Below are 17,098 nucleotides of genomic sequence, written 5' to 3' on the forward strand. Positions count from 1 at the left end.
GAAAACTTTTATACTTGCACTGGGGTGAGTACTTTAAAATCAAACTTTGCATTTATTTACTAATATGTGTAATTATTCTGAACAAAGTAAATTGCATACGAATGAATTCATTAAAGAAAGTGACTCAGTCAATATTTGTAATACCATACATTCAGTATATAAGTAAGAAAGCATCGAAGAAATGTTTGTCTGCCTTAGAATATCCTCGTAAATTCTGAAATATTCTGGTTTTCGAAACCATGTTAAATTTCACCATGATCCTATAAGGACTAAAAATTCTTTAAAATACTATAAAAATTACGAGTATTTTAAATATATAATAAAATATAAAATATATGTAATATATTATATATATTGTTCCGTTGTATGACGGAACCCTTATAAATCAAGCAAGGAAAAATGTCGTCCTCGAGTCAAACATTATTGAACATCTACGTCCATCCCTGGGTAGAGGAAAATCGCCAGATGTGGATAACCCAGGGACCGAAGGCCCTAGGAAATAACGTATTTTGGACGAAGCAATCGAAATGCCAGAACACCCGTAGTAAACAATTTCGTTGAAAGCCATTTCCGTTTTCTATTCAAGTATTTCTTTTATGACCCACAGTTGGTCACCAGATGTCAATTCTAGCCGTTTTTTACGATATGCATGTTCCACCGAGAAGAGGCATTTTCCGGATCATTGTTTGCTACGGCTTATCCTTGGGACACTCGGATTACTTCGCGGGCGTCACCCGAGGGCACGAACACTACCTGCGGGTGACCCTTAGTTTGGGGCGGTCACCTTTCTAATTTTGTACTCCAATCAGTCAGGGCGACCGTTTCCCTCACTCCTCGCAAAAAATGAATAATCCACAAATCCGACTGTCCCAAACTTAGAACACACCCACACCGAACTTACCTCCGAGAAGACACAACACACAACATTCATTTCTTCCACCAACCCGAACACTGAATAGTCTACTCTCTAAAAATTACACTCTATATCGATGTGAAGTTGAATGTTCAAATATATTCCAAGTTAAAGAAAAGAAACTCAGCTTAGTATCCCTAGCACCTTGAAAAGTCGTAGGGAACCGCGAATATCAAATACGCGGAAAAACATATATATATTTAATTATATATAATAATTATAATTTAATTATAAATTATAATTAAAATTATAATTAAAATTATAATTATATATATATATATATATATATATATATATATATATATATGTATATATATATAATAAAAATTACAAACAATTTAAAATAGTATAAAGATTAAAAGCATCATTAATCTATTGAAATCATTGAAGAAAGAATAAACTTGCTATATACAATACATAGCTTGCGGACAATTTTTATTTTGCAAGGAGTCTGTGTTAGTCATAATGTATTAGTTATAAATACATTATCTGTGTATTCGTATCAATCTATTTAGAAAAGGTTAATAATATCGATTCTTTTGCTTCACAAATATTTTCAGCGATATTATTGCTACAAATGAAGTTTCGATGTTCCACCAAACTGGTTCATTCGAGTTAAAAATGTCTATAAAAAATTCCTGCACCAACTGAAAGGAATTATTAAAGTTATATCCCATCCACCGAAGGTACGAAAGCTATCCGCTTTTATGTTCATGCCCATCTCACGTTCTAACCGGTATGCATTTCTTAATTTCATTCTCGCCGTCTCGGGACACAATTATTTGTGGAGTTACGTTCGCCTGGCAAAATCAGATTATTAATGAGACGTTCCGACGTAAATTCGTGCTAAAGTGAGTGACGAACGTCCTAAGCATCCCGCATGAATAATTTCTCGAGGTTATATCGTTAACTAGAAAATATAATTAAGCTTGTTGCTAAGATCGTCGTCGTCGGATCGCGCGACTTCCACTGTTTCCCCATCCGCCGTGCCGCGCTGCGCCGCTCTTGGAACGAACGAAATTAATCTCCGCGATTATTAAACGCGGCGTCGCGTCGATCAGAAAGGATGATAAATGCCTCTCGATAATTTTATCAGCTCGTCGCTCCGTACCGGCGCGTTGATTATAATCGATGCGGTTTTACGTCGCGGGAACACGCTTCCTTCCCTCGTTTCCATGGAACGCAACCCGGCCCCGAGCTTAATCCTCCGATCCTGATGAAAACTCGTGTTGAGTACGTTTTATCGAGGCTAATCTTGTTGGCCGTTTATGAATGATGAAGTAGCGCGATACATCGAGCCTGCTCCGCCAATATTTAAGGCGAGCATAATACGACCTCAATGATGAATGGTAAGCCGCTTAAGATGTGTACTTCTTGCATCGCGAGCGCATGCGTTTGCCGGTTCGTCCGTGGACCGAATTATCAGTAATATCAGGGAAAACTGGGTCCGGCCGGGGATGTCTGTTTCAACCGCGCGGACAACGAGCCGCGTCGCGAGGTCACGTTTGTGAAATTCATCGCCCGCGGTCCGCTGATCCTGACTGCGAAACAAGACTTTTTGTTCGCCTTCAATTTTTGCCGCGACACGCGGTACATTGTTTGACGCGAAACCGCTCTGAACAAAACGTAAAAGGCTTGCTTCGGAGGCGGCTAAAATGTAGTCGCGTGTCTGTATTTCGAGAAATTTTGGCGCGCTATCGATGTGTCCGTAGGTCCGCAACAGTGAAACTTTAATGTTTGCGAACTTGTGCGATGTGAGATCAACATGTTGAGTGCCGCTTCGGTCGCATATAGATGACACTAATTTTTAACTAGTCTTTGAAATTCATTGTTATTGCGTTATATTCGAAGAAGCCAGGATCGATGTTACTAGGATTTTTTAAAGGCGCAAGAGTTAAAAACCAATAGTTATCTCCAGTTTTGTTTTCATTAATTACCGCTCTAACCGCGGGCGATTTCTTGATTTTTCGCTGTGACATCGCGGACTGGCTTTAAGTTGTTACGCAGATGCGTTCGGAGAATTGAATTAACCAGTTTAGCTGTTGCAATCTTTAAAAGGTATCTAAGTGACCATAATCGTAGTGTTCATTTTCTGCATATTTTGTTCAAATAAGACACTTATATAAAATTAATAATTTGATACAGAATATCAAGATATTCGTTCTTTTTAACCAGTTAGCTTTATTCGACGAGTATACTCGTCGTCAAACAATAGCTACATTACAGCGCGAAACTATAATTACAGTCGCTAAGCAAGCAAAAACAATACCGGGGAACCTATACATTTATATTCGATGACCTATTCGAATAAAAAATTATTTGTTATTTTTTAATAACTGCGTTTATTCGTAGCTTTTAGTCGAAGATTATTCGAATAAAAATTGATTCCAAGACATTATTCGCATAAAATTGATTCGAAGGAATTATTCGCATAAAATTGATTCGAAGAAATTATTCGCATAAAAATTGGTTCGAAAAAATTATTCGAAATATTATTCGAATAAAATTTTATTTTATTATATGTTTACGTTGCTGCACTATATTATTTCTCTTAGCTGACGTCGATGGCAAGCAAAGACTGCCCTGTGGGGCACTGTCCTGGTTCCGTCGAAATCGAGAGCAACGAAACCACGCCTACTCAGCGCGCTCTCGCACAGAGGGAGCAAGATAGATAGTCTTTTATCTTTTTTCTGACGTCATTTGTCCTGGAGCATCACTGCCAGGGTAAAGTCAGCGCGCTTCCCTAGGCTGAGAACGCTTTTCCGATCTATAGAATCGTTTTCTGCAAGAACCATTTGTATAGCCTCTACGACCAAAGCGCACGGAGAGCCAAAAACAGTGAACGAAATTAGGAATTGGGAGAATTAAAAGCAGTCTTAATAAACTTAATATGTTGGCGTGTAAATAGAGAAAAACGCAACAACCCTTGGAGCGACTTGCGTTTATCATTCACACAGTGTGAATAATAAAACAATTCTGTGATTAAATTAATATTTGATCGTTCTTTAACACGTTCCGCGCCACGTGTACCATCGATGGTACACGCTTGCATGTTTACTTAGTGAACTGAACAAATTGTTTACAAGAAATTTAGAACCGAAGAATCAATTTCCACCGCAAGAATGGGCGTTGATAAGTTTTTGTTACGTTGTTATGTGTACGAGAATTAATAATTGCACGTAATACATCAAGTTTTAGTAAAATATCAAAGTGTGAAGATTCGAGTAAAAAAAGCTCGACACGGAACGTGTTAAGCAACAACTATTTTATTTTGCATATATATCCGCAGTCTATTAATGAGTTGAATTTTGTTAAGACGTTAGAGGATCCAGTTTTCCAGACAATGAGGAGAAAGATTTATAACGCATTCGCAATTGATTAGAATGCCAAGAAAGATACGAAAATGATAAGCTTTTTAAGTTATTGAAAAGAAACCGGAATGAAGATTTAAACAGTACGTTTTGTAAAACTGCGCGTATTGGAAAATATAAGACTCTAGGTTTCTCAGAGTTGTTGGTCAATAATCATGAAAACTACTACCTACACGATTTTTAATCGTTCGTGGCTCATAACAAAGCTTCTTTTTATTCGTTCTAACCAATTGTAATTTTTTCAAAAAGCCATCCGTATATTTTCCTGAGTGACTATAGGTCTGTTGTGTAAAGAGTAAATGTAACAGAACGAAAGATGAAACGTGACAAAGAGTAATTTAACACCGTGGTCTTGGATCAATTTTTACACGTTTTCCGTGAAGGAACCATCGTAAAATCTCGATAATGAAGTAATAAATTATACAAATTGTGTTTATATAAATTTTCAAGAAGTTTACAAGAAATTTAGAACCGAAGAATCAATTTCCACCGCAAGAATGGGCGTTGATAAGTTTTTGTTACGTTGTTACGTGTACGAGAATTAATAATTGCACGTAATACATCAAGTTTTAGTAAAATATCAAAGTGTGAAGATTCGAGTAAAAAAAGCTCGGCACGGAACGTGTTAATAACTGTTGCATGTAGTCACATCGATGTATCGAAGTGTCACTCATGATAATAGTTCGAGAGCACATCCTAACGACAACTTTCCTGAGATTGGGTCAAACGACTACAATTTTTGCAAGATACTAGAAGGATTCGTTTACTAGATTTGTTTGTAAATCCTTTATTGATGTTTCTAATTGAAACTACAATTAATTGCAAAAACTACATTCGTGTCATTTGTTGTTTAATTTACTAGATCGCCTGTAAAAGAAATTTTAATATAATTGCAATTTTCCAGGATTTCGCCAATTTTTCATTCGAAAGTAAAAAAAGAAAAGCATGTTGTAAATCGTGTATTCCAAACTCTCAGGACAGCCCCGAAAAATGCTTGTTGAACGCATCTTTTAGTGTTTTCGTTTACGCGTCGCTTAGTCAACTGATTCTCCGAACTTCTGAAAAAAGCTCCAGCTCTTTCGATGGAATCATGAAAAAGTAATTCCGGAATATTAATAGCGGAGCCACCGTGCGACCCACACGGGATTCAGCACGTTAAAGACTCCATTATACAGGAATCTGAAAAAGCAGTGATTCCCATAATTCTTCGGAGGAGTGGTTTTTGCGAGGAACGAGTAATCCCGTTCGGCCATTGGTAAAGCGTGTGAAACGGGACGATGGAACAGGAAGTAAAATTCATTAATTTCCCGAATGTCTTGTTGCTCCCGTGTCTTCGTTCCCTGGTCCCCATTCAGCCGATTTTCTTGCGTTCTCGATTTATCTTCCGGAGGCGAGAGATGCGCATTAATTTGCCGTTGCGCGATAAACGTAAATATTCTCCGGCTAGCATTTATTAAATCCCGACGACGACGACGACGACGCCGCGCCGGGAGCAACCGTATCGTTTCGTTTTCATAAATCAACCCGGTGAATATTCACGGGCAACCGGACCCGCTTATTTCTGCTCGGTTTCGAATAAAAACGGGATGATCGCGTTCCAGCGAAAGTTTGACGGGTTTTCCGCGAGAGGATGCGCCGCGATATCGTCGGAATAGTTTCGAAAATGTTTTCGGCCCGACCTTAGCCCGCGGGAAAAGACCGACGGGAAGAACCGAAAAAACGGCGACCGGTATCGTCGACCAGGGAACTTTCGGGAAACTGTCTGGCAACCCGCGGACGTCGGCGAAAGCAAACCCGGGCCGGGTTTTCGCGCTGGAAAAATTACGGGCAGGGATGAACCGAGCAAATGAACCGGCGCTTTTTACGGCCCTCCTTTCTTGCTTGACCGACTTCGAGGCTTTTCGGAAGCATACATATATCAGAACGTCTCGAAGAAAGACCTCGATAACGAAGACCTCGGGGTTCGGGAACAATTCGCGCGGCACTCTTTCCCCCAATTGTGCTGTGTCACGCCCGCAAACGGCTGAATAATTCGACAGGAGAAAAGATCGCCTCGCCGCTGCGTCAATGGCAATTCACTGCTAATTATTATCGCGGGCTTCGTATTCTACTTTCTTCATCTAGAACCGTCTATCGTGGAACAGTAGTTTCATATTTATCGAATGAAACATATTTTAAGTGTTTTTATGAAAAGAATTTATTAAATTATTTTTAGATGAAAAAAATTGGATATGCTTTATTCGATTAATATAAAATTAATCGTGCTCGTAAACAAACCAAAAGTATACATATTGTGTTGCATTGTCTCGAAAAACTAAGTCAATACGAAGACAAGATATTAACAGTATTTGCAATGTGAGATCGAGACCAACAATATAATCAGAATAGATCTAAAGCAACAATGTAAACAACAGGATCTTGGTATGATTAAAATACTGTTAAATACAGTATTGTATTTAAATTAAATTATTATTAAATACAATACTAATATTATTATTAAATATATATTAAATACAGTAAATACAGATTTGTTTATCTTAATGAATTTAAATAATTTGAATCTTTTTAAAATTATTATTTAGAATATAAAAACAACGATCACAAGAATATAGATTTATTTTATAAAGTATGAGGTGTATTAAACGATGAAGCGTCTAAAAGTAACAAAACAGTTATTATTCGATAAGTTTATTTATTTATTTGTTCTCTTTCTGTATCCTTTTTAATCTAATTCTTAGGATGCATCTGCATAACAAATAAAACTAGCCCGCGATATCGTGCTGAAGAAACAAAAACTCGCCCACAGTTAGAGGGCTAAAGTATTTTACTTAATCAAATTAAAATTGAAAAGCTTAGTTTTATCGCATGAAGTACATTTTCAATATTCCTACGTTTTGCGTTTTCATGAGTAAACAGCGAATTCATTCGGAATTTGCAATTGATTTTACTGAACTTCCTCTCCGTATTATTTTGTTCGTCGCATCTTGTTGTTTATTTGCATTACCGGATTTTTCACCAACAGCATATTTTAGCTGAAGAAAATAAAGAGAGCTATTTAAAATAAGAACTTTTGACATGAAATAAGCATTGACACGGCAAGTTTTGAAATAAAATTATAGCGATGTTTTAAAAGGGCATTTCATTCGTAACGATCCGTCGTGTCCTTTTCATAAATTCTGCAAGCAAATTCTGAGTTTAAAGCGTTAATTTAATTTGGAAAAAGGTGTCCCCGATCTAGAAAAGGATTCATTTGAGTTAAAACGGTGAGACTATGATCAACAGAAGGATGAATTTGGAGTGCAGGAAGGTGACAGTGATCTACAAAAGGATTTAATTGGAGTGGAAGAAGATGAATATGATCCACAAGAGGATTACATAATTTGGAGTGCATAACCTGTGCAATGTAAACTTACGCAACGATACGATCTTAAATGGCATGTTTTTTCGAAGCTCTACCTGATTCACAATAAAACAAACCCTTTTGTTTAATCGTGCCAAAAATGTTAACGGTTTATATTAAATAATACACAAAATGGAACTTTATGTTATACAATAATTAAAAAATCGTTCTCTAACGTTTTGAATGTACAACTACGAAACAGCAATCTCTGCTAATTTGTAGATAACGGAAGAATTTAAAAACACTCTTATATTAGTTTCAATCGATTAAATCTATTAAAAGAAAAAATACATTTTTATTTAATCCTCATTTCATACAATCATTCTACAAACTTTCGTATTTTGCATATGAATCCGCAGTCGACTAGTTTGTACTTCACACTACTACGTGAATATTGTGTACCGAATTGCATTTCATTAAATCGTGATGAAAGAATATTATAAATGAAAAATGACTACCATGACGAGACGTTTTAAAGATTAACGTTTATTTATCCCTTTCGTTAAACATTTACTGGCTACAAAATTCAAGCAAAAATTGATATTAAGTTAATTGTGACGAGGCCTGCAACACCTAAACTGGAGATAGGGGAAATATATCTATACGGTGTACGCCAGTTTAAATCCTGTCACAAATAAATAAACAAACTCTTCACACTTCATGGTCAGTAATTTTTGTTTTACCGGTTTCCCGTATAAATCGTTCAATCGGATAGCAATTTTGCTCTAGTCTGAGTTTGGATTACTCCTAAATGCAAATATCTTAATATATGCTAGAACGAGCAGATGCTGTAACGAACGAAGTTCTGGAACCAATTAATTCGCCCTACTGTAGCCGGCTGCAGCCCTTATAAGTAGCACTTACAAAGTATAAAAAGAAAACACTTGGATCGTTCTACAAAAAAAGAACGTCATCTAAATTATATGAACAGGGCTTGAATAAAACCGTTAAAATTTTCTACTGCTTCTGACGTAACAGTTGTTACTTTTAATTTTTCTCTTCGAAGAAAACCGTTGTAAATCCACTGAAACTTATATTCCATATACCTTCGAAAGTGAGAGAAATCGGAAATACATAGCGTTTCTTTATTTCCCCAAATTTTTCTTTCAATATAAGCGCAAAAATAAATTACGTACTTCAAAATCACGACTCGCTTCTATATCTATATTCATAATCTATATTCATAATAATCTATATTCATCCTGCTTCGAGTTTCTTAAACAACACTAAGTAAATTGAAATATAGTATAAACTTTCATATTTTACCTTGAAATATCTGTTCAAAATTTGTATCAATCATATACAAAATAACTGCAAAAATTGAACTTTTACAACAGAATTCAAGTGTTAATGTAAAATTCAACATAATCCTCCTAGTGCCGACCAAAAGAGTGATGTAGTTTGGTAAAATTCCGAGAAGAAATTGCGACAATTTCGTGAAACCTGATTAATTAGAAAATTCAAAGAGGAAGAAGCGATACAAAATAAAACTGTTATCTATTAAAAATGTTGAGAAAACAACATTTCCTCGAGTGTAGCCAACAACGATATATCGTTGTTCGACGCTGAAAGGGTTAAAACGAGAAAAGAAATGATTCAGAAGTTAAAAGTTTATTATACGACTTATAATTCATAACACAGTTATTCATAGCACAATTACTTACAGTTAAATTGTAGTTAAATTCAAGTCCTGATTGTAAATGATTCCTGAAATTTAATGGACGCCGGTGCAGAGGAATAGCGGTGGGTGGATCTCTGTTTCTTTATGAACCTGTTGTTTGCCTCCGAGGACAGTTCAAACATATCGTACGCGACTCGGGAATCAGAGGTTCTAAATATTGCATAACAGTCTAGTCAGCGTGGGACTAGCTGAAATAGCGTTGATGGTGGAAGGAGAACAGGGAATCACGGTGACAGAGTTCCGTTTACTGATACAACATTTAGGTAATAGCAGTTCCGATCGTTCCGTTGCAAAGACTCTACTCGGGGCGTATGGTAATGCCAAGATAAAGCGAAAATGTAGTATGAAAGCGGTCACTCAATTCGTCGCCGAATTACACGGTGTTCAAACCCTCTGCCTGTGCAATTATTGACTTTCGATCGAAACTTCAGCGAATTCGGCTGTACGAAATTGCCGACCGGTCCCGCGGAACAGAAATTGATAGTACGCGCGTGTAAACTAGACGTGTAACGTTTCATCATTGGGTAATTAGAGGGTCGTCGGGTACGTGACAAATGTATTTTCTTTTTTCGGGGCCAAATCATTGATCCAGGCTTCCTGATGACATCGTTTATCGGATCCGAGAGATACACGCTTGTCACTGCCGTTGAATCACTTTTCCGACACCTAGATGAATATCTTTCATAAAATATAACACACCGGGTGTCCAAATACCTTTCCGCAAAATCTGACCAGGATATTCTACAAATAAAAATAAGAAAAAAGAAGTTATCAAATATGGGCTTTATAAGTTATAATGAGTTATAATCAAAAAAGTTATGCCTGCGTCAATTGCAAGAATTATAAACTGAACAGAAAGATCCTTCTTCTTATTATAATTTTAGTCGTTTAAAAATAATACATACATTGAAATTTTAATATTCTTTTAATCTTACCGCTATTTTAAATCGCAACCATTTCATGACGCCATAAATGCCTAAAATAGTCTAGATATCATAGTGCAGAAAGTAATACTGATTGTGCTATCGAAAATATGATTCTACAGAGAAAATTAAAAATGAAATTGTGAAAATTACATGGGAATATGATGGAGGACTATTAAAATAGAGGGCAACGTGTGATTCTACGTGAAAAATTAAGCTGGAAATATAAAATCGAATATTCCCTTTCGAGACTGCGTTTTGGGAAAATTCAATTTTTTTTTAATTTGCCGAGTACAGCTCTTAACCACACACACATATGGTAGCAGTACAATCAGCAGAAGATTATTCTATTTACATACAGAAATAAGTAAAAAGTGTAACATGCAATTTTTACTGTTCAAAAACTCGTTCTCTGGTAAATCCAATTTATGAATTTTCCAACTGTTTTTACATATCCGCATTTCGGCGAAATTCCGATATACAGGCTACTGAAACACGATCATTTCGAAAATATTTTTAACTTATTTTTTACGTGAAATTATTCTGTTTGAAACTGAACCAAACTTTTCAAAATACACCTGTTTCATCGTATTTATATATATAAACTCACATAAACGTTTAGCAGCGTTTAATATTCAAGAGGATTAAAAAGTGTTGCATCTTCGAGATATTTTAATTAAATTATTTATTAGACCGTTTAATCGTCACGAAAATATTTTATTCGCAAATATATAAAATTATCGGTTCTCATTAGAATCCAAAATAGAAGATGTTTAAACTGAAAATTATATTTTTTAATCTAATTGCGTAATGCCACGCGAGGATATTTTCAGAATTAATTATCCATTGCTTGAAATAAAAACATCTGCTTTTTCCCATCAAAAATAATTGGAGGTGTTATAGCTGGAAGGAGTTTCATAAAATCTATCGGTATAATAAATAAGTTATTCCCACCACCCATTGATTTAATTGCTATGGATATATTAAATATACATACAATTTAAAAATCTAAATACAGTAACTCACTAGAACTACTTTTCAAAATTTAATTTCATTATTAGCAACACGCGGAGTTCAATCTTTCAATCAATTGTGATTTCGTCGCTATTTTATATCTAGAAATCGATATTTGCTGATTCCGAGTTCTACAAATTTTCGATATCCACATAAAAAATTCGGACCTTATAGAGCGAACATAATCTCGTAATCTCCAAGTAAACAAAATCGTTTGTGTGATCGATGCAGAGTAGGTCTGGAGAGCTATTTAAACCTACTAATAATATTGCATCCACACAACAGAACTGTAGGCCTGACAGTCTTCTCGTTAATGTATGTTACACCTGCAGCGGTGTGAACTCTGCTTTGCATTTCCTCCTCGTGTACTATCTATAGTAATGAGTTTTCCGAACAATTACAGAGAAAATCTGTATGCAAATGAGTTAGTTGCTTATCAGTGTTAAGCGATACTGAAGTAGCGTAATATCCTTGATACGCGCGCACCACGCAAACAATAACAACATCGCCGTGTTATTCAACTTTTCTGTATTATAGCGTGCAGTTTCTTGTACGGAACAATAATTCGAAGTAATCTTCTTACTAATTACACATCGACTTAAATCCTTCCCGTACCATTGTCTTCGCAGTTACAATAATTAGAGCCTTTTTATTACAATAATTTCATAGAAGCGCATGAAAATTAATGTTTATTACGTAGCTATATTTTACTTGAATTTTATTTAGCAAGAATTTTGTCTTGACTTAAAGGAACGGAATAACTTTCATATTGAACTGATTAAAAGGGGGTTAAATGTTAATGAATATTTGACGAAATTCTTGGAAATCATTGTTCAGTAATTGTGATTTATATTTATGACTTTTCTCGTTGTTCGCAGGATCAATTTGGAGGCACCACGTATGAGGACAGAGGAGAAGGAAACTATTCGTGCAATAAGAATACTGTGAGTGCAACAATGATTACTAAACAAATAATTGCATTTGACTTAATGTAGAAAACATTTAACCATTCTTTCAATAAATCGCGCTAAATTCATAAATATTTTTAATAACGTTCTATCGATGAAAAAGTGCCGCACTATTGTCAAATGAAAATAATTGATAGCGAGTGCAATGGACACTAAAGCTTCTTTAAATCGAGACAGCTAGAAAATCTTACAATTAATTGACTCTTTACATATTTCGCCCGGAACGTGGAGAAATTAACCTATTAAATATGCAATTTGTTAAATCAATTATATTGTTTACGTTAGCTCTGATTTAACGTCATTCTTTATTGCGATGTTATGCATTCATTAACATTTGCATATTCGTTACATTTGTGCTGTCGTGATTTTGAAAGCCAATCATGAATCAAACACTTTCTCACGATTTAATTAATTGCGTATTAATTTAATAATTTGGAAAAAGTTTTGGGATTTCGACCGATTCTACGTTCTTCAAATTCTCCGAAGAATAAAACAAGAATAGAACAAAGCATGCAGCGAACGTTAATAAATTTCGATCAGAATGTTCGCTAATTAACACTTTAAGTATTTTGTTTAACCAACTGAAATTAATGAAATTAGGAAGATATAATAGATTACTGTACAAATTAATTTTCGAGACTAAATAAATAATTCTGTCATCCGTATATGGGTGACGCGACTAATATCGTCGAACCTAATTAAAAAATAAATGAATTCAACAAATAATTTTAATACACCTAATTCGAGGTTTAACGTGTCCCGGTTTGCAGCATCATATTTACGAGGAACGTAAAATTATGTCAATTAGCAATTATGTCAAGTGAGCTCTTCAGAGTTTTATCTATTCTGATTTATCCTAAACACTGTGCTCTCAAAGCTACGAGACTGACCAAAAAAATCACCGGAATAACGTTAAAAAATATTTTGCCGGTGTATTCGTCGAGGTGCCAACGGCGGCAGAACTTCGCTCGTTAATTTTCTGTTCTACGAAGTAATTGTATTTTTTCCCTATTTTCTCCTTTTAGAGCACGCATTAAAGGTGCCTCACGTATTTATCGTTTCGCCGTCCCGTTTTTATTTATTGCATTTTGCGCGAGAAACGCGAGGCGGCCGTAGTTCATAAATAAACCGGTCCACCGAGTGGCGCATGTTATAAAGATGTTTGGTTGGATTTAATGGGTTGCCTCCGACAAAGGAGCCGCGCTCAGTTTCCTTTAATATCGACCTTAAACACAGCTCGGCCACGCGAAAACCTGACTTACCCCGAAAATAGTAGCTGCTGGTAGTCCGGCATAGACGGGACCATGAAAAGTGATTTTTCCGCAAATATAGCCTGGCCGATGCATGGTGTATTCTCGCGGAAACTGTAGGTACACGCGCTTAGTTATTTATCGCCGGGATTCCGACGAATTCGACATAGCATCGCGTGGTTCTTTAGTGCTGCTATAACAGCCGGTAAACAGTACGGAGAACTTATTTCGAAACATCGACGATAGACAGTATGAAAAGGAAATTCTGTTCGTAAACATGTTGTTCGGGAAAATTTTTCACTGGTACACATTCAGCATTAGAGAAAGCTTGCCAATATCGTGTCACTAAATACATTGTGCGTGTGTGTCTACGGAGAAAATTCATGTGCTCCTTTAGAAAATCCGTAATATACATATAATTTTATATGGATATGTGATAAGTAAACTCGCGGATTTTATGCATTTATAAAAATGTTTAAGGATATTGTGACATTATTTCCGGCTTATTAAAATCATCGAAAGACTTGGAGACAATAAAAAAATTTTAGAACATCCTTACATTATTTCCGACTTATTTTAAAATTATTAAAAGAGAAAATACAAAATCTTGGGAACAATAGAAAGAATTAGGAACATTGTTACACTAGTTCCGAATTACTAAAATTATTAAAAGAGAAAATACGAAACCTTGGAGACAACAGAAAAAATTAGGAACATTGTTACGCTAATTCGGATTTATTAAGATCATTGAAAGGGAAAATATATTTTTATTTAATTTTTGTTTCTTGTTATTGATTTTTCTATGAAATTTTCAGTATACAATGCATTCTTTAAATTTTCGTTATGAGCTCAGATAAAAAAGTTGAAAAAACATCATTTTTTAATTCTTTTATCATGCCAATTAATTGCAATTTTTGAAAACAATTTTCTAGCCATTCTTTAGTAAACTAACATCCTAAACAAATTTAGATTGCTTAACCTAATTATGATTATATATTATTTATTAATATATATATATATTATAATAAATATGAAACGGTTAATAATTATGTGGTATTATACAGTCGGTGTAGAAAATATTCGTGCATCTTTTAAAGTGGATAATACCCCATAATCATTAACCGTTTCCTAGGAGTTCAAAATAAATTGTATAAAAGAGATGCTGTTCACGTGAAACATTAATGACATGACCTTGGCATAACCTTCATATGACCTTGACATGACCTTCATATGTCAAGGTTATGTGAAGGTTATGTGAAGGTTATTGTTCATATTTCTCTAACGAACATATCCCTTACGTCCTTTAACACGATTATTATTTATTAAATTAGCGTTGCGAGTCATTCATTGAACTGTGTTCGGACACGAAATTATTTAAATTAAAATATCATTTACGTACTTTGTTAATTTTCACTGTACACCTTACTTAAAAATTTCATATGTTACACACAAGGTGTCATGCACACTAGAAAATTAAAACGGCCGTCACGGTTAAATTACTTACTATTTCGGGTCCGAAAAATTAGTAAATATTCTTCAGACGTTCTAAAGTAAAGGTGAACAGCGTTTTTCTTAAAAATATCACTGTTACGTAGTAAAAAAAACCCGGAAAATTCTCGCTTCGTGATTTGTTCAATACTTCGAACGCGGCTCGAGTCCGTCCAAAGGAAATCGAACCTTGATCTCTAACATTATACATATACTCTATTTCAATCATATTTAAAGCATCACTGAAATTTTTTCGTCATTAATATCTGGTATCGTATTAAATACTTAATTCCGCAATAGTGTATTTTCGTAAACGTAACGACGAAATCTAGCATTGTTCGAAGACTCAACTAAATTTGTGACCCTAAGGTAGTCTTGTAGTCCCCTCGTTAGTCTCTTGCACCCTCTTGGAGACTATGCACGACCTAAGTCCCTGCTATAAATCCTACGAAGCTTGAATAGCGCTTTGCCATCCGACTTCAACTCCTTTGTCTTATTTAGAAACGTATTTTTAGATTAATTTCCACGAGTAGATTGCAGTTCTTTATGCAAATTCACTATTCCATTAATTACTTTCGACAAAACAGTTTGAGAAAAAATTATTTCGCCGATTAGAAAGTTCCTTATAGGAAAAGTAAAGTAAATGTATCGTTGATATCTGCCAACCTAAATGCAAAAAATCATAAAAATCTATCGTTGATAATTATATCAGTAATACTATATAGCATAATACAAGTCGACCTAAATTAAAAAATCCATACAAATCTGCAACTGTGCGCAAATAAAATCAAAATGCGTAGATAATTCATTCATTCTGATACTATTATATTATAATATTGTATATTAGTATTACTATTATATTATATTATTGTATATTAATAGAGTATATTATATTATAATATACTCTACTACCGTGCATAAGTTAAATGAAAATGCGTAGACAACTAGTTAACTTATCATGACTATAATATTTATCAACCTAATATTTGTCAACCTAAGTTCAAAAATTCCTCAAAACCTACAACTTCGTATAAGTGAAATGAAAATGAATATATAGTATATTAACCTAGTACCGTTACACCATAGCTATTGTAGCTACACCAGTCTATAAACTCTGCCATGCTGGCTAGTTTCAGTTTTCCAACGCCATCAACCATCGTAGGTGTCGCTGATTTTTACGAAACTATTTTTCTTCTTTCACCCCGGTTAAAGTTTAATATTTTTCTGCTCGTGCTATAAATCCTCCATTTTTGAAAAAAAATGGGGCACCCGGAACCGTGAAAGTCCTATCGAGAAAAATTCAGGAACACCGTGGAACACAGACCTGACAGTTCATGCTATGGAATTATTACGGGGCATCTGGATTCGTTACGTGCCCGTCCAACTTTGACATCAAGCGTAACGATGCATCACGCTAGAACAACATAAATCGACTAATCTCGACGTTGGCTCGATCTGGGTTACGACGAACCTGTAGTGCGGTGTAGAAAATCACACATGTACATATTTATTCTTGCGTGTTTGCCTGTACAGCCCGCGAGTGCTTGCTAGTTCTCTGGGATACGTCGCGACGAAAAATCGTGTTCCCGAATTCACGGTGATATTTTCCACCTGGACGTAACAAAATAACAAATATCGGCGTAGTGGACCGTGTACGGAAATACCTGTGGAATTATCCATGCACGGTTTCCTTGAAATTTTCAACATTTCCAGCGCTCCGGACCTGTCATCGACAGCCACGCATTAACTTATTTATCAGGTTTAAGCACTCCAGGGAGATACCCGAAGCGTGTATTTTGCAAACGATATTGCAAGACTGCGATTTTCGATGGGTTATTAGCACATTGCTGTGCATACTAAAAATACAAAGAATAAATTGGCATAGTGTTGTCTTAAGGATTACATGAACACACAATTATATGATATACAATAATGGTGCATGTTTTTATATTTATAACTAGAATTTAGGGCTACTGTTGAGTTGTTAATTATCATTTGTATATTACTAGATCATACGTGAATCACTAAGTACTCAGTACAAATTAATTATGGATGTAAACTGTGGTTTTTTTAGAAATTTATGAATGTAC

General features: G+C 35.2%; 1 protein-coding gene across 10 annotated transcripts in view; it reads left to right on the forward strand.

Moving 5' to 3' along the window:
• The window catches only part of LOC117227984 (uncharacterized), a 736,131-nt gene that overhangs the window by 622,923 nt on the left and 96,110 nt on the right, over positions 1–17,098 (forward strand). For all 10 annotated transcript variants that reach the window (XM_076527155.1, XM_076527154.1, XM_076527158.1 and 7 more), the window contains one exon: positions 12,181–12,246. In XM_076527155.1, the coding sequence (XP_076383270.1) occupies positions 12,181–12,246 (66 nt within the window). The remainder of the gene's footprint in view (positions 1–12,180; positions 12,247–17,098) is intronic.

The sequence above is a fragment of the Megalopta genalis genome, chromosome 17 (genome assembly GCF_051020955.1).
Source record: "Megalopta genalis isolate 19385.01 chromosome 17, iyMegGena1_principal, whole genome shotgun sequence".
Lineage (NCBI taxonomy): Eukaryota > Metazoa > Arthropoda > Insecta > Hymenoptera > Halictidae > Megalopta > Megalopta genalis.